This window comes from Erinaceus europaeus, chromosome 7 (genome assembly GCF_950295315.1).
Source record: "Erinaceus europaeus chromosome 7, mEriEur2.1, whole genome shotgun sequence".
In the NCBI taxonomy this organism is placed as follows: domain Eukaryota; kingdom Metazoa; phylum Chordata; class Mammalia; order Eulipotyphla; family Erinaceidae; genus Erinaceus; species Erinaceus europaeus.
In genome coordinates this window covers 20,680,663-20,703,094 of record NC_080168.1, presented here as the reverse complement: position 1 = coordinate 20,703,094, position 22,432 = coordinate 20,680,663, and the positions used below count along the sequence as shown (strand labels likewise).

Genomic DNA, 22,432 nt, shown 5'->3' with positions numbered 1-22,432 from the left:
GTGGGAAATGAACTTAGATGATGCCGCATCCCGACGAATATCTGGCGGGGCGATGTTGCTAAGAACTGGCAGCCATGGAACCGGGGTGGAACGGATGGCTCCAGAAATTATCCTCATGGAGGAATATAATTTGGAATCGACCAAGTGGACATGGGGGCTACGGAACCATACTGGGGCACAGTATTCTGCAGTGGAATAGCATAATGCCAGAGATGATGATCGTAGTGTGGAAACGCTCGCGCCCCATGAGGAGCTGGCCAGTCTTGCAGTGATGTTGTTCCTCGCGCCCACCTTTGCTGCAGTTTTTATGAGATGTTCGTGAAATGACAGAGTGTGATCGAGAGTAACGCCAAGATAGACTGGCTGGGCTTCGTGCTGGATTCTCGTATCGTCAAGCTGCCCATTAAGCTCACGCGAGGCCGAGGCATGGTGTAGATGGAAAACAGATGATACCGTTTTTTGCAGTGCTAGGGATTAGTCGCCAGTTTTTACAGTAATCAGATATCAGAGACATGTCTTTCGTGAGTGTTTTCTCGAGGATGTCAAACTTGGATACCTGAGTTGCACAGCAGATGTCATCGGCGTAGATGAACTTCCTTGAAGAAGTTTCTGGAAGGTCATTGATGTAAATATTAAATGAAATAACATGTTAGTAAGCTCATTTAATATCTCAGTTTATAGTCATTTTCTGCAATCTCTCATCCAGTCTTAAATGATTTAGGAACACAGTCAAGGTTATTTGGCACCTCTCTGTGCTGAATTTTGGGTAGAGACAGGTGGAGACAGAAAAGGAGAAACACCATCATAGCACTGAAGTGTCCTCCAAGGCAATAGTACTTTTATGCAATATGCTTGGGGCTTAAACCTTGGCCACATGCATGGCTTTCTGATTGATTTTTTTTCCTGGTACATTGGCGTTCTTGCTATGTCTCAACCTCAGCAGGCACACTCCATCTTGTCATTTACTCTAGCTTTTCCCTCTCTTCTGCTTTTTGCCTTAGTTTTTGGTTTAAACCTTACATTTCCAAAAATGTAAGGTTTAAACCAAAGCTTTATATTTCATTTCCAAAGCTTTATATTTCAAACCAAAGCTTTATATTTCATTTCCAAAGCTCGTGATAACTCTTACACTCTTACTCACATGACTTTCCATATATATTCTTTTTTCTTAAAATAATAATAATGATAATGCAGCATCAGGCCTCTCTTGTGCATTTTGTCACCACTTCTTAGCCACTTTTTCATTCCCTGTATGTTGAGGGAGGAAGATTGCAAACAAAGAGAAACACACACACACACACAGCACAATTCCACCATTCATGGAACTCCCGTCATCCCTCCACTCCATGCCATTGTGCTGTGCTTCCATGTGGTGCTGGGGTTCTTCACTTGTAAGGTGCAAGCTCTACCACTCAATGGGACAAGCTGTCTCCCTACACCCCCTCCCCTGCCTATATGCTTCTACTATAGTATTTACACCATTTTTATTGGTATGTGGGAATGAACTCAGTGTCTCACATGTTTGATACTACTGAGCATCCTTACAGACCATTTTATTATTATTTAGAGGGAGGTAACAGAGAAAAAGGGAAAGATGAGAGAGGGAGAGACACGACAACACTCCACCATCCATGAAGTCCCTCTGGTGCTGTTTATGTTGTGTGGAGACAAAAGCTCAAGGCTTTGCACATGGTATGGTGCATGCAATGCTAGGTGAACTATTTCTTTGTCTTCTGTACCATTTTCAAGTGTTTAGTCACTCATAGTATATAAAATCAAATGAGGACGGGTTATTTTTTGTTGCTTGTTTGTTAACATATTTTAAGGACCTTGAATTGTATATAGACTATAATAATTGTTCCAAAAATATGTGTCAAATAAATAACTTGTTTAATGGAATCTGAATTTCAACACATAACCAGAATCTTCAAACAGTAGTCTAAATATAATTTTCTTTGCTGCATTTACGGAATTTGGATTATTTCCCTTAGATAGTGAAGAGCCCACTTTGAACAATGATATTGAAATCAAAGCCCTCACATTAATATTCCTAATAGTGTGTCAGCCTATTTTGCCTGGAATTGTTTATATTGAGTCTTGGAAAATTTTGTAGTTAACTTTATTTTTCATTCTTGTTCACAAAATATGGATTGAATAGAAGATTGTGAAATATGACTTCCATAAAGCAAGTGTCTATTTTGTGCTACTGTACAAGTTTTATAACATTTTATACTTATTATGATATTAATGTCAAACTGTGAAGTTCAGGGATTAAATGGGATTTTAGTGATTGAGTAAGAAAAAGATAAAATAATCCCACACCCTCAGAAGTGATAGAAATGTACTAAAAACATGATATACACATACAAATATGTGTGCATACATATGTGTGTTAACTATTAAATGTAGCATATTTAATATTAAATACACTTATGTCAAATCATTAAATTCAAATTATTTAACTGTTATGAATTGCTTTCATATATGTCTTGTCTTCCTATGACAAATGTAAACACTTTATGATTACATGCAGTAGTTATTAAAACATATAATTCTTGTTATTATTATTTGTTACTATTTTTGTTATTATTGTTTCTCCCCCAACTTTTTTCAGATAGAAAATTAGATATTGAGACAGAGACAGAGAGAGGAAAGAATACCATAGCACTGAAGATTCCCGTTGAACCGTGGGAGGGGATGTTAGGACTCAAACCTGGGTCACTTTTTGACAACTAGATGCCTGATACCTTCCCAAAGTAGTGATATCACAGAAAATAGCTTAAACAATTTTTTAGTTTATTTTTATTTTCATGAGCGACCTGAGCACTGCTCAACTCTGACATATGCCTTGCTGGGGATTGAACTTGCAACTTCATGTGTGCAGTGCTATGTTGTACCATTGAATTATTTCCTTAGCACAACAAGAGCATGAAAAGCTGTGTGAACTTTAAGACAGAGTCATTCAATGAGAGTTTTCTACCTGCTCCAAATGGGAACAGGTGGCTGCTAGAATTCAGTGCAGATACCAACACTGGTGGTACATTTACCAACATGGTCCTGTATGGTTTGGAACAGCCAATGACAGAAAAATGAGTACTTTTTTATTTTAAGATTTATTTGTTTTCATGAGAGACAGAGAGAGAAACAAAAGGAAAGAAAGGGAGAAATGGGGAGGAAAGGAAGGAGACAGAAGGTGAAGATGGAAGGGGAAGGGTGGGCGAAAACAAAGGCAAAGGCAAAAGCAAAGCAACAAGAGGATAGCGAAGAGAAAAAAAAAAAAAGCTCTGGCATAGGATGGGGGGGGAAGAGGAGAAAATACAGTGTTGTATGAAGGACTTTCATGACCAAAGGTCTGATGTCTCAAGTTCAATCCCCAGTAACATCATAAACCAGAGCTCATCAAATATCTCTCTATATAGATTAGATAGATAGATAGATAGATAGATAGATAGATAGACAGATATAGATATCATTAAATAAATAAATATTTTTAAGAATAGATCAATACAAATTTTAAATGGATGGTGTCAAGGATTAAATTTAGAATCACTAATGTCTCAGACATGCAAGTCTAAAACACTACTGCTGCTGTATCTCCCAGGCCCAAAGCTAATGCTTTCTATAATGAAAATGTGTTAATCTGGGGGGGTCAGGTGATAGTGCACACAGACGAACACACATATCACCATATACAAGTACCCAGGTTCAAATCTCCAATCCCCACCTACAAAGGGAAGCCTTGTAAGTAGTGAAGTAGTGCTGCGGTAAGCTTTCTTTCTCTCCCCTCTCTATCTCCCTTTCTGTTTTCAATTTCTTTGTCTATAGAAAAATAGAAGTGAAAAGGTATTAACTTTACCATTAGGATAAAAAAAAATACCTTAAATCAAAGACAACTTTCTTTCAATGTCTCTTCACAAATTGAATCAAATATATTGAGTTTATATCTGCTTTGTCTTCCTAGGGCAAATGTGAACAGTCACTTTATGGTCACATGCATTCTATCAATGACGCCACCTTCAATCCCAAGGTGAGTTCAGTTCTTCTAATATATATATATATATATATATATATTCAGTGCTCCATTAGTGAAGCATTAATGAAACTAACTTCCAGTGAAAAGTAGTATGTTAATGGGGTAAGGAAAACAAACTTATGAACTAATTGCAACAACAGAGAAATACACATATTTAATATGGTTTTACAAATTTCCACACATTATACACTAGTTCAGGAAGAATTTTCTTTTTGTACTTAACTCCATTTAAACTATTTTGTCTAATGTGGACTTAACAAATGTTAGTGGCTTTTGGATATGTGTGTGTGTGTGTGTGTGTGTGTGTGTGTATGTGTGTGTGTGCGCTTAGAATCATAAAAATAATTAAAATACTTAGAACCTGAAAATAACAAAACAAAACAAAAAACTAGGAAAGGACTAGAAGCAGGAATATTCCTTATGGTAAAACTGAGCAGCCTGAGGTCACAGCTCATTTCCCCTGGCAAGGTGTAAAATATTCATGTAAAATCTTCCCATAAACTGATGACAGAGCAAAAGTGTTTATCTACAACTCGAGACAGTCAGATACTAGAGTAACCACCCACCCCCCCACCCCCACCCCCGTGATGAAGATTGTTAAACATTGCTTGAGTTGCTAAGGTAATTGAGTTGTCTTTAAGGGTTCAGAGAGTAATCATGGAAGAATGATTTAAGTTTGCTCCTTCTAGGATGAAAGCAATTTGACTAGATAGATGACCCCTCTAGCCCCTTCAAACTCTCTGATTTAATTATATGTAACATTTTAATTTGTCTCTAACTTCTCAGTAGAGTGCAAACCTTAAGTCCATATTCCTCTTCATTTCCAATTACCTAAAGAAAAGAAAGCTGATAGAGTATGTACATCTAACTTAAAGCTGACACCTTCATCAGAATGCTATTACTATTATACTATCATTCCTTTAGAAAGAAAAAATGCTCACTAATAATGATTTCCACAAAAGTAATATTGCTTGCTCCAACTGAAATTGTTCTGATATTGTTGTCAGCTGTAGAATGTTCATGATGGACTCAACTACAATTATATTTAACAAATTTCCCTAGTAAAGAGTTTCCAGTTATGTTGGTATGCTTCTAAATTCTGCTTATAAGACCTTCTGTTTTGATCATCACATTAGGTTCGCTTGTATTACTTACGATGTGGTCTATTTACATAATCACTGTTTTACCTGGGTCCCGCCCTGTCTGCTGATATTGGTTTAATCCCCACTGGTTAGAAGGAAACTTTCTATGTTCTGTTCGCGCTCTTTTTTTGCTCCATCCCCTCTCCTAGTCATTTCCTTTCCCTAACCACTTCTGGTGAAGAGATGCATAAAAGGCGATGTATACTGATACTGTAAAGGCGATGTAACCAGATACTGATTCCCAGCTCAGCCATGAGTCCCTGGTCTCTACCACCTGTGAAGCTAGCCCAGCTCGGCACATTTAGTTGTCTATTGAGCCAACACATTATGGATTAGTTCTAGATATCAAGTAAACTTTTCTAATAGAACTCAAAACTCTAATAGAATGACCATGGAGTCTGATGATATAGCTACTTTTATGCTAAAATTCTATTAAATGGCTTACAGTCTTATGTACTTTAGGAAAATTAAAATTGACATTAAAATAAAATAATAATTTGTGAATTAGGGGTTCTTCTTGGTATGTAACTTTATAACTGGCAAAGCTACATAGATATACCACTCAACATCCTAAATTGAAAAATTACTAAAAATTAAAATAGCCAAATTAGATTTATCAAATCTAATATATGTATGTATTACTATATATTATTAACTATACAAATTTCAAAGGTAAGATGAATATGAGATCCACGTGGCCAGTATCAAAGTAGCTAACATGTTTTGCTTAGACATTGGTCATACCAAAAAGATTGATACAGCATTGTTCCAAATTAATATCCCAAAGCCTCATAGAATTTTTCTAATAATGTATCATCTGCTATAAATATCTAATAGCTATTAAGGAAACTATCTTTTGTTTGGTGACCTGACATGCATAAGTAAAATTTTCAGTCACATAGGTCAATTGTTCTGAAAATTATGTCTTATTTCACACACCTTCTAAAGGAGTTTCAGAGGAAACAGAGTAAAAGAGCAGAGACATTCAGCCATCTCTCAAGGACATGGCACTGCAGCACAGTTCACTTTCAAGCAAAGTCTCAAAGCTGTGACAATGAATGCAGTGTACAGTGTACATTTAGCAGGCAGAGATTTGAATTATTTAATATGAGCCTTGCTAATTGTTTGATGCCTTTAGGGATATGCTTCTAAGTATGTTACTATAAATGCATTAACCATTTACATAAACATAATTTTAGAGAAATCCTGCAATTTTAGATTTATAAACAGAAATTAGAAGTGTAACTACTCTGTAGTTAGCAACCAAGATTCACAGACACATACAATATGCGATATTGTATGCAATCTATAAATATGCACAATTTATGGTCCTAAACAAATTGTACAAATTGAATTTTCTTTCTCTTTTATTATTAGAACTGCAATGTCCTCATTTCTGACTGATGTTTTAGTGGAAATAACTATCTAAAAGAGATGACATGTTGAAACGAGTGTCCTTACCTTTCTATGAAAATTCCCCATCTTTATAAGAGGCACATAATCAAAATTCACTGCATTTGCTTGGTGAAATTTGAGAACAAAATAAATTCTAACTTGTTTGTAATTGAACAGTTGAAAAACTGTATTGAATCAAAGATAATTCCAGTAGTTATAAGGATCTGCCCAACTCATAAAAACAAGAGACTTTAGATATATTTCAGCTCCTCTTTTTACTGCTGTTAATTGACCTGTTGTTAAATATTGCCATACTGATCATTTAAATGTGAGTCCTCTATCTTTGTTGAAAATTATTGTATAAAATAATTATACTTTTAATCCAAGATAAATCACATATTATATAGCTTTAGTAGAAGACAACATAGATTCTGGCTTGTACAAGACTCACATACCTGAAGTTCTAGAACCTAAGATCAATCTCCAGCACTACTATAAGCCAGAGCTAAGCAGTGCTCTGGGTGTTCACTGGTTCACTTCTTAACATCTTTCCTGACTTGTTACCCAGTTCATCTCCTTAATTCCCTTATAATGTGAGTAAGAGAAGGTATGGCCTGTCAGTAAAAAGGGAATGAAAATTTTTGGCATAGAAGAAACCTAACCCACATGTTGGTCTTAAATTATGTGAAGAATAAGAGAAATAACTTCTGTTTTAGAAAACAATAATGAACATGGTTATTGTGGGTAATTTCACAACTTAAGCCAAGAGTGTGAAGGATGTATTTAGAAGAGAGAATGACACTTGAGGGGAGATGACTGGGTATATGGAAGATTTACATATATGTAAATATATTTACATATATGGAAAAGCACAATGGAATCAGATTAAGGGGAAACTAGCACTTTAGTGATGAAAGTCTAAGGAATAAAGGGAAACCAGATCTGACAGTAATAGACGTAAACTTAACACTTATGTTTTTATTTCAAAAGTCATGGAACCCAAATAGCTGTAAAAATGAAGATCCAAATAGGAAGTACTGAAACATGATGGTATAAACAAAGTGACTGAGTCAGTCCTGCATTCATTCACTTTTCCCTGAGGACCTTACCCCAAAGTTAAAAAGATCCAGATTGTTGGACGAAGAGTTGCTTTCAAGAAATGTGGCCAATGTCACCTTTAGTCAAAGGTCATTAAGGAAAGAAAAGACTTTCAGAATTAATTCAGGAGTCAATGATTAAATGAGAATTTTAAACTCAAAATATGCTGCAATGTCACTGAAATCCAGAGGTCACTTGACTATTGTGAAGAGATTTACTGCTGAGAAACTTCAATATCCCTCCTCCCTCTCCTCCCATTCTCCTGCTCCCCCTCTTCCTCCACTCTCTTCCTCCACTTCCCCCTTTCCCCCCTTTCCCCTTCTCTCCCCACTCCCTCTACTGTTCTTTGTCCTCCTCCCCTCCCCATCTCCTCCCTCCTTTTTTAAATGAAGTAAATGCTCAGTTCTGACTGGGGTGGTACAGAGGTAGGAAAGGAGGCATTGAACCTGAGACTTGGGAGTCTCCAACAGGAAAGTCTTTTTTTTTTTTTTTTTCTTTCTTTCTTTCTTTCTTTCTTTCTTTCTTTCTTTCTTTCTTTTTTTCTTTACTGTAGGGGCAGGAGGTAGCAGGCTTCCCAAGTCTTCTATGGGTATCAAAACCTCGCAACAATAAAACTTAAGTCAAAGAAGTCTGGTCTTAACCTGCAGGGCCCCTAAGTTGCGGAATTAGTCAACCTCTCTAGGTATCATTTGAAAGTGTAAAAGAAAATCATAAACAGTTAAAAAAAACTTTTAAAAAAGTTTCTACTAGTCTGATTGTATAGTTTTCTTTCTTTTAAAAAATTTTTTATGTATAAAAAGGAAAGATTGACTAAACCATAGGATAAGAGGGGTACAACTCCACACAATTCCCACTACCATTACTCTATATCCCATCCCCTCCTGTGATAGCGTTCCTGTTCTTTAACCCTCTGGGAGTATGGACCCAAGGTCATTGTGGGATGCAGAAGGTGGAAGGTCTGGCTTCTATAATTGCTTCCCTGCTGAACATGGGTGTTGACAAGTCAATGCATACTCCCAGCCTGTCTCTCTCTTTCCCTAGTGGGGAAGGGCTCTGGGAAACTGGAGCTCCAGGACACATTGGTGGGGTTGTCTGTCCAAGGAAGTCTGGTTGACATCATGCTAGCATCTGGAACCTGATGGTTGAAAATACAGTTAACATACAAAGCCAAATAAACTGTTGACCAATCATGGACCTAAAGGCTGGAATAGTGCAGATGAAGGGTTGGAGTGGTCTCCATTTTGTATATAGCTAGTAGGCCTATTTTAGTTATATTCCAAAGGGCCTGTGACTATACAAGTGTATTTTGGTTTGTTTGTTTTTTCCTGAGCCTGAAATCTGATATGCAGGTGGGTCCTTATTATTGTCTGGGGAGGTGATGTCATGGCTGGCAGAAGGACCAGAAAACTGCATCAGGGAAGAAAGTAGCTCCCAAATATGGGAAAGGTGTATAAATATTGTTGACTATAAACCCGATCAATTTGATGTGATCTTGGGCCCATATTCAGTTTCAGAGCCTATGTGACCTCTGCTTCTATGTAGAACTGAGCTCACATTCTGTGGTCATAAGTTGGAATGTTCCAAGCTGGGTTCCAATATCAGGACCCATCTTCCTCAGGTGTAGCATAGAGTATATTGTTCAGCCTCCCTTCAGAGGATGGAACATTCTCTACCATTGTTGTTCCAAGTTAAGGGCAAGGTCCTATGCAGGCCCACAAAGGGGTCTATTGTGTTGTTCCTGATAGGAATGACTGGTAACCATGAAGAGAGGAATTTTATTCAAGGTCTAGGCCCATCTTGTCTGTTTGGGAATCTCAGGACTCCACGACTAGGGCCCCAGCTGATGGAGTGGCCTGATAGTGACTAAAGAGTCATCCTTAAAGTATACCAGTCTCTTGTCCTTATTCAGCTTTTGCAGTCCTTGCTTTGATGAGATTAGCTTTGGTGTGAGTGAGAGAATTATAATAGGCAGTAGGTGAGGAGGGTATCTAGGTCTAAGTAGACACTATTTCATTATGAACATTTTACTGACTCACTACAGACTATTGTGTGTTTTTGCTTTCAGGTATATATTTTGCCCTAGTTTATGAATACATGTGAACATATGTTCTATATATTTTTTTTAAATATTTATTTTATTTATTCCCTTTTGTTGCCCTTGTTGTTTTATTGTTGTAGTTATTATTGTTGTTGTTGTTGTTAGATAGGACAGAGAGAAATGGAGAGAGGAGGGGAAGACAGAGAGAAGGAGAGAAAGATAGACACCTGCAGACCTGCTTCACCAGCTGTGAAGCGACTCCCCTGCAGGTGGGGAGCCGGGGTTCGAACCGGATCCTTATGCCCGTCCTTGTGCTTTGCGCCACCTGCGCTTAACCCTCTGTGCTACAGCCCGACTCCCCATATGTTCTATCTTACAGGACCTGGTCTATATCTAGCTTTTGGGATTTTGTTAGGAAATGAAATTCCTGGAATGGAATTTGAGAATACTATGAAAGGAAAGATCTCACTGGAGTAATGAGGGTGAAGGGTTGACATTCCATGCCTGAAGTCTCTGGACACATGCTTCTGAAGTGAAGCATGCTGAGATGGTACTCCTTATGTTGATTAGGTTGGGATCCGCAGACGGAATATCATTTGGTATAAATTGAGAGAAGCATGCAGGAAAGTGAACCCCACCCCATAGGTTCCAGGACTGGGGAAAATATAGGCTCTAAAGAGGAAGCGGAGGATCCTGCTGTCTTAGGGTTTAAGAAGGCAATAGATAGTTAATACTATAATCACATTATTTGGCAATTGGGTTAACTTTGAAAAAATCCCTTTGTTAGGATTTGTTATCATACACAACATCACCATAATTTATGTCCTTTGACATTATTTTACATATAGCTGTGCCACCAGTTGCTTCTGTTCTCCCTGGTCTAAGCTGTTAAGAGAGTCAACATATTAAAGACTCAGCCTTTGTATTAAAAAGAGTAAGTCTGTGCTTTAAAAAGTTTGAGACATTCAATCAAATTTTCCCCTCTCATATTAATTAAAGAGTGATTATATGACTACAAATTGATAGGAGTGTACATAAACACCATTCCTACCACCAAAAGACTGTGCCCCATCCCCCATCCCAATCCCCCCCCCCCCATGAAGGTGAAGATGCACCCTCACCCTCAACCCAGGGTTTTTACTTTGGTGCCCTACTCCAAATTCAGTCAAATCCTGTTTTGAGTTTTGACTGTATAGTTTTCTCCAGCAGGTTGAAGAATGTAGATTTGCCAGGTAAGCATTGCAGAGAAAATGAAGTCAAGTTGAACTAAAGTTTTCTAAGGTGTAATTGTTAAAATGACAACTGAATACCTAAGCTGAGGTGAAATGCTAAGTGGAGGCAGAAAGGGTGATAAGATGGTAAGTGAGGTTTTCGTTAGTTAGAGCTCTTGCTGAAGGGAAGGCAGTTTTCTTAAACATCGGAATGAAAAAAAATTGCTCAGAAAAATAGTGCCTTGAATTGAGATTTTGTAGAAGTTACATTTGTCGATAATGAAAAAGTGCTGAGAATCTGACTTCATGACTGAATAGCTGAAAAGTCAAAAAGTATTGAAAAAAAATGAAGGAAATTTATTTAGTCTGTTACTATATATATATATATATATATATATATATATATATATCATGACTTTGAAGCAGTTGTTTGCAGAGGACTGGAGTTGCAGAGAGAGCACAGTGGTCATGCAAAAAGACTTTCAGGGCAGAGGTTAGTTAGCTTAATGGTTATACAAATAGACTCTCTAGCCTGAAGCTCCAAAGTCCCAGAGTCCAACCTCTCTCACCACCAAAATCCGGAGCTGGTAAGTGCTTTAAAAAATTCCAGGCAGCCCTGCTTCCCCAGAACTCCCCCACTAGAGAACAAGAGAGACAGGTTGGGAGTATGGATCAAACTGCCAGCACCCATGTTCAGCGGGGAAGCAATTACAGAAGCCAGACCTTCAACATTTTGCATCCCACAATGATCTTGGGTCCATACTCCCAGAGAGTTAAAGAATAGGAAAGCTATCAGGGGAGGGGATGGGATAAGGAGTTCTGGTGGTGGGAATTGTGTGGAGTTGTACCCCTCTTATCCTAAGGTTTTTGTCAGTGTTTGCTTTTTATAAATAAAAAATTTAAAAAATAAATAAGAACTGGAGAAATAGCTCACCAAGCAAGGCAAGTGTGTTGTTTAAGTTCAGAGGCTCTAGCAGGCCTGGCTAGCTTCGCGGTGGTGAACAGAGACTCGAGGACACACAGCTGGGCTGAGAAGCTGCAGTTTAATCTTTATTCACGAATGGGCAAATCACCACACCATGTGTTTCCCAATTGTTCTTCCTCTGCCGCTGCTGCTGGGACTCTGGACATCCTTAGCATACGGGGCGGGGAGAAAGAGGGGCGCGAAACTAGCAAGGGCCAAACCATTTCTCTCAGAGGTAGGGGGAAGAGGGCCAAACCAACACGAAGAATACCAACATATTCCCCCTTTTCTTTTTAACTAAATGACCACAGAATCAGGGGTGTGGGGTGAACAGAAACCTATATCGTACAGGCATTTTCAAAAAAAGAGACTGGCACAAACATGGAGAAACATGTAAGCGGGCAACAAGAACCAATGTGCTGCCAAGGGAAAGCCTCTGTGGGCAAAACTTTATCAGCTTAAAAAAAAAACATTTCCTGCCTCTGGGGGGCGTACTTGCCTCGACAGGCACTTTCTAGCAAGGGGGAAGGGTGAGGCCTAGAGTCCCAAGGCATGGCTGCAGTCAGTCTTTGAGAAACCCAGCAGCATAAAGGGAAGCCGTTAGTTTTGTGCAAAGTGTCCGAGGTGTACCAGTGAGTCCGATAGAAGTCCAAAGCAGATGTCCACTGAAGAATTGCCAGGGGGTAAGAATTGTTGTACATCTGTCTCGATGGGGAATGTCAGTCATCAGAATTCTGCTTTTCTGTAGAGAACTTGACAGCTGCAGTTCACTTACTTATGAAACAAAACTTGTAGCAGGTTAGAAGTTTACCACAATTGATAACTTTATTACAAATAGAAGTCTTTTTTAGAATGATTTTAAGGTTGTTTAAAGTTTAAACAATAGAATGTGAAAAGGTAGACATAAGAATCAAGGAAAGAAAACCTCAGGCATGAGAATCATTAGCATAGCCATTGTGTAATCTACCATTTCTAATAGAGAAGGTAATCGAGAGTTTTACATATCAACAAGTCTATGTAACCTTTTGTTACACCCATTCAAGATGGAGACATACCCTAGGTGTGCGCAGGTTTTGTTTAGACCAACTTACTTAAAATATATTGATTTTTAACTAATTTGTTACCTCAGACTTTAAATGTAAATTAATTTTATCTTTATGAGAATTACGTTGAAAACTTTTTCATTTAACTTTGCCTGGTAAGAATTTAGCCTTAAAGTTACATTTTTAACCTTAAAGTTACTGTTTACCAAACTTTAAACACACACATAAACATGGTCTTTAATACACAAGGAGAGAAACTTTTGTTACGAAGACATGTCATTTTTAAACACGAATTTAGATCTGTACTGTCTTAGTTGTTGTTGGGGGCATCACCATCCAGAGGTGGGGCCTCCCGCACAGCTCCATTTCTAGGAATTGCAGGTTGCGATCTCTGCACGAATCTCTGTATACTCCAGCTTATCTGTCTTCAGACCGGAGCTGAGGATCTTGGCCAGGGGGCCCAGTTTTGGCAGGGAGCCCGCGGTCAGCAGGGGGGATCCAGGATCTGTCTAGACTTCATAGCATGAGGGTGGGCGGGCCAGCCGTGCAGAAGGCATGGGCTGAGGTGCCCCAGGGTGGCGGCCATGATAGGCCGCCGTGGCCCTGCCCCATGGCCCTGCCATGTCTGCTGCCCTGCTCCCAGCGGCCAAGCAGCGTAGAGGGAGCCCGCTCCCAATGTCCTGCGCCACGCAGCGGAAAGCCGGCTCATGAGGGCTGGCGTTGGGCTCCTGCGGGCTGGCGTTGGGCAGAAACCACAGAGTGGTCCAGAGATAAATGTTCCAGAAACAGTGAAACAGTCTTGTGAAGAAAGGGCAGAGGCCTTTGGAGATCTCTTCACAAGCAGAAGAGAAGGCCATAGTACATAGGTAGCCAAATTGTCCTCACTTATCTGAGAGATGCAGTTCAGGTCCACGTGGGCGCCATTTGTTGTTAATGTTTCGGAGGCTCCAGCAGGCCAGGCTAGCGTCACGGTGGTAGACAGAGACAGACTCAGGGACACACGGCTGGGCTGAGAAGCTGCAGTTTAATCTTTATTCACGAATGGGCAAATCACCACACCATGTGCTTCTCCATCATTTTCCCTGTGCCGCTGCTGCTAGGACTCTGCCTGTCCTTAGCATACGGAGAAAGAGGGGCGCGAAACTAGCAAGGGCCAAACCATTTCTCTCAGAGGTAGGGGCCAAACCAACACGAAGAATACCAACACAAGTGGATGCCTTGCCATGTTCTTGGCCCAAGTTTGAGACCTGGCACCAGGTGGGGATTTCTGTAATACCTCTGCTCTGTCTTTCTCTACCTGAATGGAGAAAAAAAAAAAAAAGGAAAACCAGAGCTTTGAAGTTATGTATGTGTGGAGCCCCAGTTCCATTAAAAGTAAATAATTTGGAAAAAAAAAGTGACACCTAAAAAGGAATCATGACACACATAAAATAAGATATAAATTGATAGAACATACTAATCCTGGAAAAATACAAAAATGTACAACATGACAACAGCAGTCCTATAAATTAGCATTTCTTCAAAAAAGTGATGCTGGGTTTGGAAGAATAACTTTATAGAACAAATATAATACTGATTTTCGTAGAGTCCACCTTTTCTCTGTGTTAACCAATGGCATCAAAAAGTCTTAAATTCCATGCAAAGGATAAAAGAATAATTGTTTATTTATGTATTAACTAAATGGACTGTCTTGATTTCAAATGAAACTATTATTAGCAAATAAAAATATTTAGCATTCCAATAATAATAATAATAAAAAATCCGAGGCATTACTTTACAGAGCATAGTCTTTCTAATGCTTAGGTAAACCCACTGTAACTCTGCCTTCCCTTCAGCAAGAGCTCTAACTAAAACATCACTCACCATCTTATCACCTTTTCTGCCTCCACTTAGCATTTCACCTCAGCTTAGGTATTCAGTTGTCATTTTTAATAATTACTTTGCAGAAAACTTTAGTTCAAATGACTTCATTTTCTCTGCAATGCTTACCTGACAAATCTACGTTCTTTGACCTGCTGGAGAAAACTATACAGTCAGATAGTAGAGCTTTTTTAAAAAATCAATTTTAGATTTTTACTAACAAAGTAGAAATGGCATTGCTGCTGAACTTTATGCTAGTGTATTTGTTTCTATGTGCTTAGATCCTTTTTTTTCTATTACTATTATTTAAGCCACCAGTATTTTTGTTGGAGCTCCTTACCTGCAGGATGTTCACAGTGAGCCTTACTGTGTGTGTGTGTGTGTGTGTGTGTGTGTGTGTGTGTATTTTTTCCTTTTTTTTTTTTTTACTAGAACACTGAATCTGGAACCTTTAGTGCCTCGGGCAAGAAAGTTTTTTTGTGTAACTATTATGCTATCTCCTCAACCCTCTCATTTTTATGTAGACAGAAATTAAAAAGGCAGGGTGAGAGAGAGACTGACACTGACACTGACACTGAGAGAACAAGCCACCGGCAATGCTGGTTAACTGCTCTAGGAGCTTTCCCCTTACACATCTTTGAACCTAGGTCTTTGCACATAGCAACATGGGTACTTTACCAGACACCATTGTCCATCCCCTGCTTACACCTACCTTGCCTTTAATTTTTTTTTAAAGCATTTTTCTTTTGAATTATCTTTATTGGATAGAAACAGCCAGAAATCGAGAGGGAAGGAGGAGAAAGACACCTGCAGTCCTGCTTCACCACTCGCAAAGCTTTCCCCCTGCAGGTGGGGGCCAGGGACTTGAACCTGGGTCCTTTCGCACTATAACATGTTGTTCAACCAGGTGCGCCACCACCCAGCCCCCCTTGCCTTTAATTATATCTTCATTCTCACTTCCCATTGCCACAGATTCCCCCTCTTCTGTGCTTGACTGGTTCCTTAATGAGAAAACAAAAATCAACACAGAATAAAACCTCTTGTCTTCCTACTAAGAAGTCTCTCCTTATATAAGCATGCTCTTTGTCTTGCCTCATAATCACGTGAAGAATATTTCAGCTCAGGGCCTGGTTTCAGCTCAGGGCCTGGTGGTGGCGTGCCTGGTTGAGTGCACATGTTACAGCGCGCAAGGACCTGGGTTTAAGCTCCCCCCCATGCCCACCTGCAGGGGGTAAGTTTCACAAGTGGTGAAGCAGGCTGTAGGTGTCTTTCGTCTCTCTCCCTCTCCATCTTCCCATCCCCTCTTGATTTATGGCTGTCTCTAGCCAATAAATAAAGATAATAATAATAATAATTTTAAAAAAGAGTATTTCAGCTCACAGGCCACTGTAATATTTCTGGTGATATTGTATGTCTGTGCTTCTTTCATTGTTTTCATATGTTTACATTTTACATTCCCCTTATACTACCTTTCTTCAGGATTTTTCTCCCTATACAGATGGGTTATAATTTAAGTTAAAAGAGGGTTAGTGTGGTGGCTGCTGCACGTAAAAGGACTCACAGTGGGGAGCTGGGAATGGGTTTAAACAATATAAGGTTTATTAGGGTGAAACAGGTAAAATAAGCAATCATCATTAAGGATTAAGAGTACGCTAGGTCCATAAAGTCTGAGTATAGTTATCAAAAGTTTAGTCCCATAAGATAAACAATTATCAGCTCTGGTAAAGGTTGCTCATGGCTGTAGAGGGGTCTAAAGGTTCACCGGCTAGCAGAGTCACACATGTTCAGTTCCCTGAGAAATGGCCATGGCAGGTACCTTGAGCACCTCCACTGAGATGCTTCTGCCCAGGAGAAGCAGCAGCAGGCAGAGTCCTGCTCAAAGTCCTGTATTTATACTTTCCCTTCTCTGCGTGTCCTGCCTCAGGCTGATGTCATCCCTATGCTAATAGTCCCAAACTCCTGTTGGGGTCACAACACAGATGCATGGCATGCCTAAATATTCTGTCTCTACCTCTCAATCTCTTGCTGTGATTTTCTTACTTTCATATATTTTAGATCCTTCTGTAAATCTGAACTTATTTAAATGTGATAAGCTTCAAATGCATATTATATATCTTGATAGATATGAGAATTTTGTGGAATCTCTTCTGTTGTTTCTAATTTGATTATAAAATCGCCTGAAGAAATAGTGGTCTGATATTTGCTTTGAAGATTCAGTAAGGCTAATTTGTAGCCATGTACATAATCATGTTTCAAATGCCCTATGTAGGCTTAAAAATTTTTATGTTGTCTTTTAATACATTAATTTTATTTCTTAAATAAAAATCATTGTAGTTCCTGTAAGTAACCATGTAAGGTCTATGTTTAATTTTCTTTTTTTTTTTTTTTTTTAATTTTTTTAATATTTATTTTATTTATTTATTCCCTTTGTTGCCCTTATTGTTTTTATTGTTGTAGTTATTACTGTTGTCATTGTTGGATAGGACAGAGAGAAATGGAGAGAGGAGGGGAAGACAGAGAGGAGGAGAGAAAGATAGACACCTGCAGACCTGCTTCACCGCCTGTGAAGCGACTCCCCTGCAGGTGGGGAGCCGGGGCTCAAACCGGGATCCTTATGCTGGTCCTTGTGCTTTGCGCCACCTGCGCTTAACCCACTGTGCTACAGCCCAACTCCCCTATGTTTAATTTTCTATATTATGAAAGAAAAATGCTTAAAAAAACCTCTTTAGTATTATTGTCAATTTTCAATTTTCCATTTAAAACATTGTTATGGATATCTTTGTAAAGTAGACTTTTTTTCTTGGGTAAATATTGATTTAAGACTGCTGTTGTCTCAAGCATCCAATTTCACATCTCCATCCTCCCATGATAGGTGTCAGCACACCACCAACTTGCCCTTTTCTGTCAGAAATGATCCCCAAAGCATAAGATTAGAGACAGTTCTTGGTGAAAGAGTGAAGTTTATTACACAGGTGTATAGGAGACTCTGGATCTCTCCAAGAAGTTCTTCATGCACCTTGGGAAAAAAAACAAAAACAGTTTTATTGCCATATCCCTCCCCAAAGGGGCAGAGGAAGGAGGTTTATTTCACTATTACAAAGTAGGCAGAAACAAAGACAATCTTTAACATAATTGCTATACATGTTTCTTATCTGTGGCCTTGGTATGGGCAGAGAAGAGGAGTTCTAGTGCCTGGTATGTATCAGTCCAGAGACACCTGGATTCCTCCCTAGTCATCTTTACCTTTTAGCACTGTTGTCTTGGGCCTAATAGCCTAGGAATGTGGAGGGGAAGTGGGGTAGCAACTGCAGCCCCTGTTTTAATTGCCAGGAGGGCAAGCACAAAGGACATGCAGTCTTAGGCTATGTCCCTGTATCACAGACGAAATACAAATCTCTACCAGGCACATAGATTAAAATATCTACATAGGGTGAATAGAGTATGCACTCTGTGTTCATCTGTTTCCCATAACACTTCTTCCTACTACTTTAACATTAGCTTACTCTGCTCCCCCACCTTTTTTTTTTTTTTTTGCCACCAGGGTTATTGATGGATCTGGTGCCAGCACTAGAGATCTACTGTTCTCAGTGGCCATTTACCCCCTACCCACTTTTTTTTATTTCATAGGGCAAAGAGAAATGGAGAGAGGAGGGGGAGGTAGAGAGGGAGAGAGATCAAGAGACAGCTACAAACCTGCTTCATGGTGAAGCTTCCCTACTGCAGGTGGGGAGCTGGGGCTCCCCACCAGGGCTTGAACCTGGGTCCTTGCACAGGTCCTTGCACATGGTATGCTCTGAACTGGACATGCCACCGCTGTTCCCCCACCCCATCTTACTCCCTTTTACTGTCTATAAATCTCCAACATCATTTTTTTCTTCAGTCATTCAAATATGGACTTTTAAGTCAATTAATACCACTGAATTTCTCTCAATTTTCATATTGCTAGTTCAGTAGCCATTCCTACACTATTGTCTCACTTTGTTTTTTATCATCACTCAAAACATTATTTTTTTAAAAAAAAAGTTTTTTATTTATTTAGGATAGAATCAGAGAGAAATTGGGAGAGGAGAGGGCAACATAGAAGGAGAAGGATGGAGAGAGAGAGAGAGAAAGCTGCAACACTATTTCACCACTTATGGAGCTACCTCCTTCATGTGGGGACCAGGGGCTTGAACCCAAGTTCTTACACACTGTAATGTGTGTGCTCTACCAGGTACACCACCACTTCCTAACCCACTTGCAACATTCTTAAGGTGACACTGAGAAAAGAACATAGTACTTAAATGTGTGACATTCTGAGTCTCATCTCTGACACTACATATGCCAGTGGGGCATCCTCTGGTCTCTGTTCTCTCTGGTCTCTTACTCTCTTTCTAAATAGATAAGTGCCAGGGGCTGCCAGGTGAAAGTAATTAGGGTCCCTGAAAGAAAAGGGGAGTCAGCGAATGGATGAAGATGAAGTGAGCGACAGGTCAACTGCTTAAGGTGCAAGAGAGAATCGTCTCTAGCCTCTGTCTGCAGAGGTTTTTTATTTTTATTTTTTTTTATTTAAACGCTTTTTCACAAGATACAGTTGACATCATTCAAGACTATTTTAACATCAAAAATAACGCTAGACATTATCATTTTAGGCAAGTTTTTTTTTTTTTATTTTCTTGAAAGTTCCCATGGTCTGAGACAGCCTGCCCTCCCCTAGGTTTTGACCATCTGTGTGGCCTTGTGGTGGCCAAAATAACTTCAAACATTACTTTCTTTGTTTCGGCTGTCTGTGTAGGGTTAGCATATATTTTCTGGAGCTCAGTCTAATAGCTTTACTTCTTAACCCATTCTTGGGTAGGTCTAACCAAGTAACACTCTTCTAATATCCAGTAAACTGTCTACCTAAAGAAATCTGCTGTAAAGTAAGCGCACACCATGGGGGCTCTCTTCTAGCTAACCTTTGTACATGTGAGAGTTTTACTAACTTTACCTATATAAAAGTTTACTAACATCTACTCGTTAACCCTTATATTAGCTATTTAACTACACAGCCTCTATATATATCACAGATACATGTAAGGAAGCAGGGGTCTGTGGTGAGGGTAAGCAATAGGGCCTCTTTATATTTAGGTGGAAACCACAGCCTGCCACTTATTCTATAAGCCACCTATAGTTCTGGCTTTTGGTCTGAGTCCAGCTAATTGAGAAGCTGTAGTGGTGACAAATAGCTCTTTTCTGAAAGGCTTTTAATGAGTGCAGCAGCTTTTACTCTTAGGCCGTTTTTAGTCTTGTCACATTCACTGTCATAATTGTTGTCACTATGTACTTCCCCTGGGAATCTCTTTTTATTGTCTCCAGGTAATATTTGTGCATTTTCAACATAGCCAGTAAGTCCTTAAATCACCAACGTAATTGAAAACAAAAAGGATGGATAGCTTCAGTTTAGTATAGGACTTCCCACTTCGCAGTCGGCCACAGCCTGCTCCATACTTTGTCAGCCAGCAGGCCTGACTTCACCTCCGCCATTAGACAAAAAGAATGAATAGTTTCAGTTTGGTCTAGGACTTCCCACTTTGCAGTCAGTCCCAGCCTGCCCTGTACTTTGTCAGCCAGCAGACTTGGATTTGCCTCCACCAGATAACTATATAAGATTATTTATTGATTTTTTTATGAGAAAGAAGGGAGGAGTAAAAAGAGGAAGAGAGAGACTCAGAGAATGATTCTTGTATATGCAATAGGAGGGGTCTAGCTGGGGAAGTCAGGCTTAACTGTCTGATGCTTAATCCAATGCTCACAGACTGCACCCCCCCCCCAGTTTTTTAAATACAATTATATTCTCCCTGGTCACCACTTCTCAATTTACTTTCCTGGGTTCTCCCTTACTACATGACTGTAAAGCAACTGAATCTAGACTCAGCCTTTTTTTTTTTTCTCATTAAGTCCCTGTTTTATTGTGATAAGATAACTAAGTATAATTACACATTGCATCCTGCACTCAAGTTTTTTGTCCCCTGCACTCAACCACCATAGCTCTCACAAAGTCTTAGACAGTATGCAATTAAGCTACTTTTCTTATAAGTTCATGTGTATAAATTCTCTACATTCCACATATGAATAAAGCCAATCTGTAGTTGTTTTTCACCCCTACTTATTTCACTAAACATAATCACCTCAAGTCCCTTTCATTTTGTCTCAAGGAACACAATATCATCTTATTTAATTGCAAAGTAGTAATCAACTGACTATATGTCTCACAACTTCTTTATTCAGTTATCTGTCAATGGACATTTAGGCTATTTCTACTATTATTGTAAATAATACAGCTATGGACACTGGGGTACATATGTCCCTTCAAATTAATAATTAAATTTTATATATTTGTTTTTACTATTCGATAGAAGCAGAGCGAAGTTAAGAGGAAAGGGGGAGATAGAGAGAGGGAAAGAGACAAAGAGACATCTGTAGCACTGCTTCACCACTTGTGAAGTTTTTCCCCTGTAGGTGGAGACTGGGGCTTAAAGCTGAATTCTTGCACATTGTAATGTGTGCCTTTAACCAGGCGTGCCACCAGCTGGTCCCTCCATACTACACTGTTTTAATTACTATTGCTTTATATATAATATGAAGTCAGAAAGTGTGATATCTCTATTCTCTCTATTTTTTTCTCATGAGTGCTTTGGCTGTTATATCTTTGTGTGGCTCTGTTTGAATTTTTGGATATATATACATATATATTTTTTAATTTCCTTGAAGTAAGTCCTTGGAATTTTCATAGGGTTTTGCACTAATTTTTCAGTCTGCATTTGGTAGAATGGCATTTTAGTAATATTTATTCTTCTAATCTGCAAACACAAGACGTTCTTCCATTTTTTATTGTCCCCCTCTATATCTTTTAACAATGTTTACCACTCATATTAAGGTCTTTTACTTCCTTTGTTACGTTTACTTTAAGACATTTTATCTTTTTGAGCTCAGTTGTAAACAGGATTTCTTCCTTCATTTGTCTTTTCTTTCTCTCATCATTTCTGTATAGATAGAAATGCCACAGGTTTATTTGTATTGATTGTTTTATTCCGCTACTTTGCTGAATTTATTGATGACTTCTAGTTTTGTGGTGAAGTATTTAAGGTTCTCTATACATATCATAATGCTGTCCTCAAAAAGTGATGGTTTAATTTCTTTCCAATATGAATCCTGTTATATCTCGTCTAATTACACTGGCAAGAGCTTTTAGGGCTATGTTAAATAAATATGGTGATCACTATTCTTGTCTAGTTCCAGATTTAGGAGGACTCATTCAGTTTTTCCCCAACTGAGTATGATGATGACCATAGTATTTTCAGATAGGATATTTATTGTCAATAAATATCCTCAGTCCTCAGTTTTTTAACGTTTTTTATTATGAGTTCATGTCGAATCTTATAAAATGCTTTTTCAACATTAATTGATATGACCATGTAATTTTTTAAATTTTTTATATTTATATTTATTTTCCCGTTTGTTGCCCTTGTTGTTTAACATTGTTGTGTTTATTGATGTCGTTGTTGGTGGATAGGACAGAGAGAAATGGAGAGAGGAGGGGAAGACAGAGAGGAGAGAAAGATAGACATCTGCAGACTTGCTTCACCGCCTGTGAAGTAACTCCCCAGCAGATGGGGAGCCAGGGGTT

At 38.9% G+C, this 22,432-nt stretch overlaps 1 protein-coding gene across 4 annotated transcripts in view; it reads left to right on the top strand.

The window, feature by feature from the left end:
- Positions 1-22,432, top strand: part of SPAG16 (sperm associated antigen 16) — a 1,038,313-nt gene that overhangs the window by 715,042 nt on the left and 300,839 nt on the right. For all 4 annotated transcript variants that reach the window (XM_060193955.1, XM_060193956.1, XM_060193954.1 and 1 more), the window contains one exon: positions 3,962-4,027. In XM_060193955.1, the coding sequence (XP_060049938.1) occupies positions 3,962-4,027 (66 nt within the window). The remainder of the gene's footprint in view (positions 1-3,961; positions 4,028-22,432) is intronic.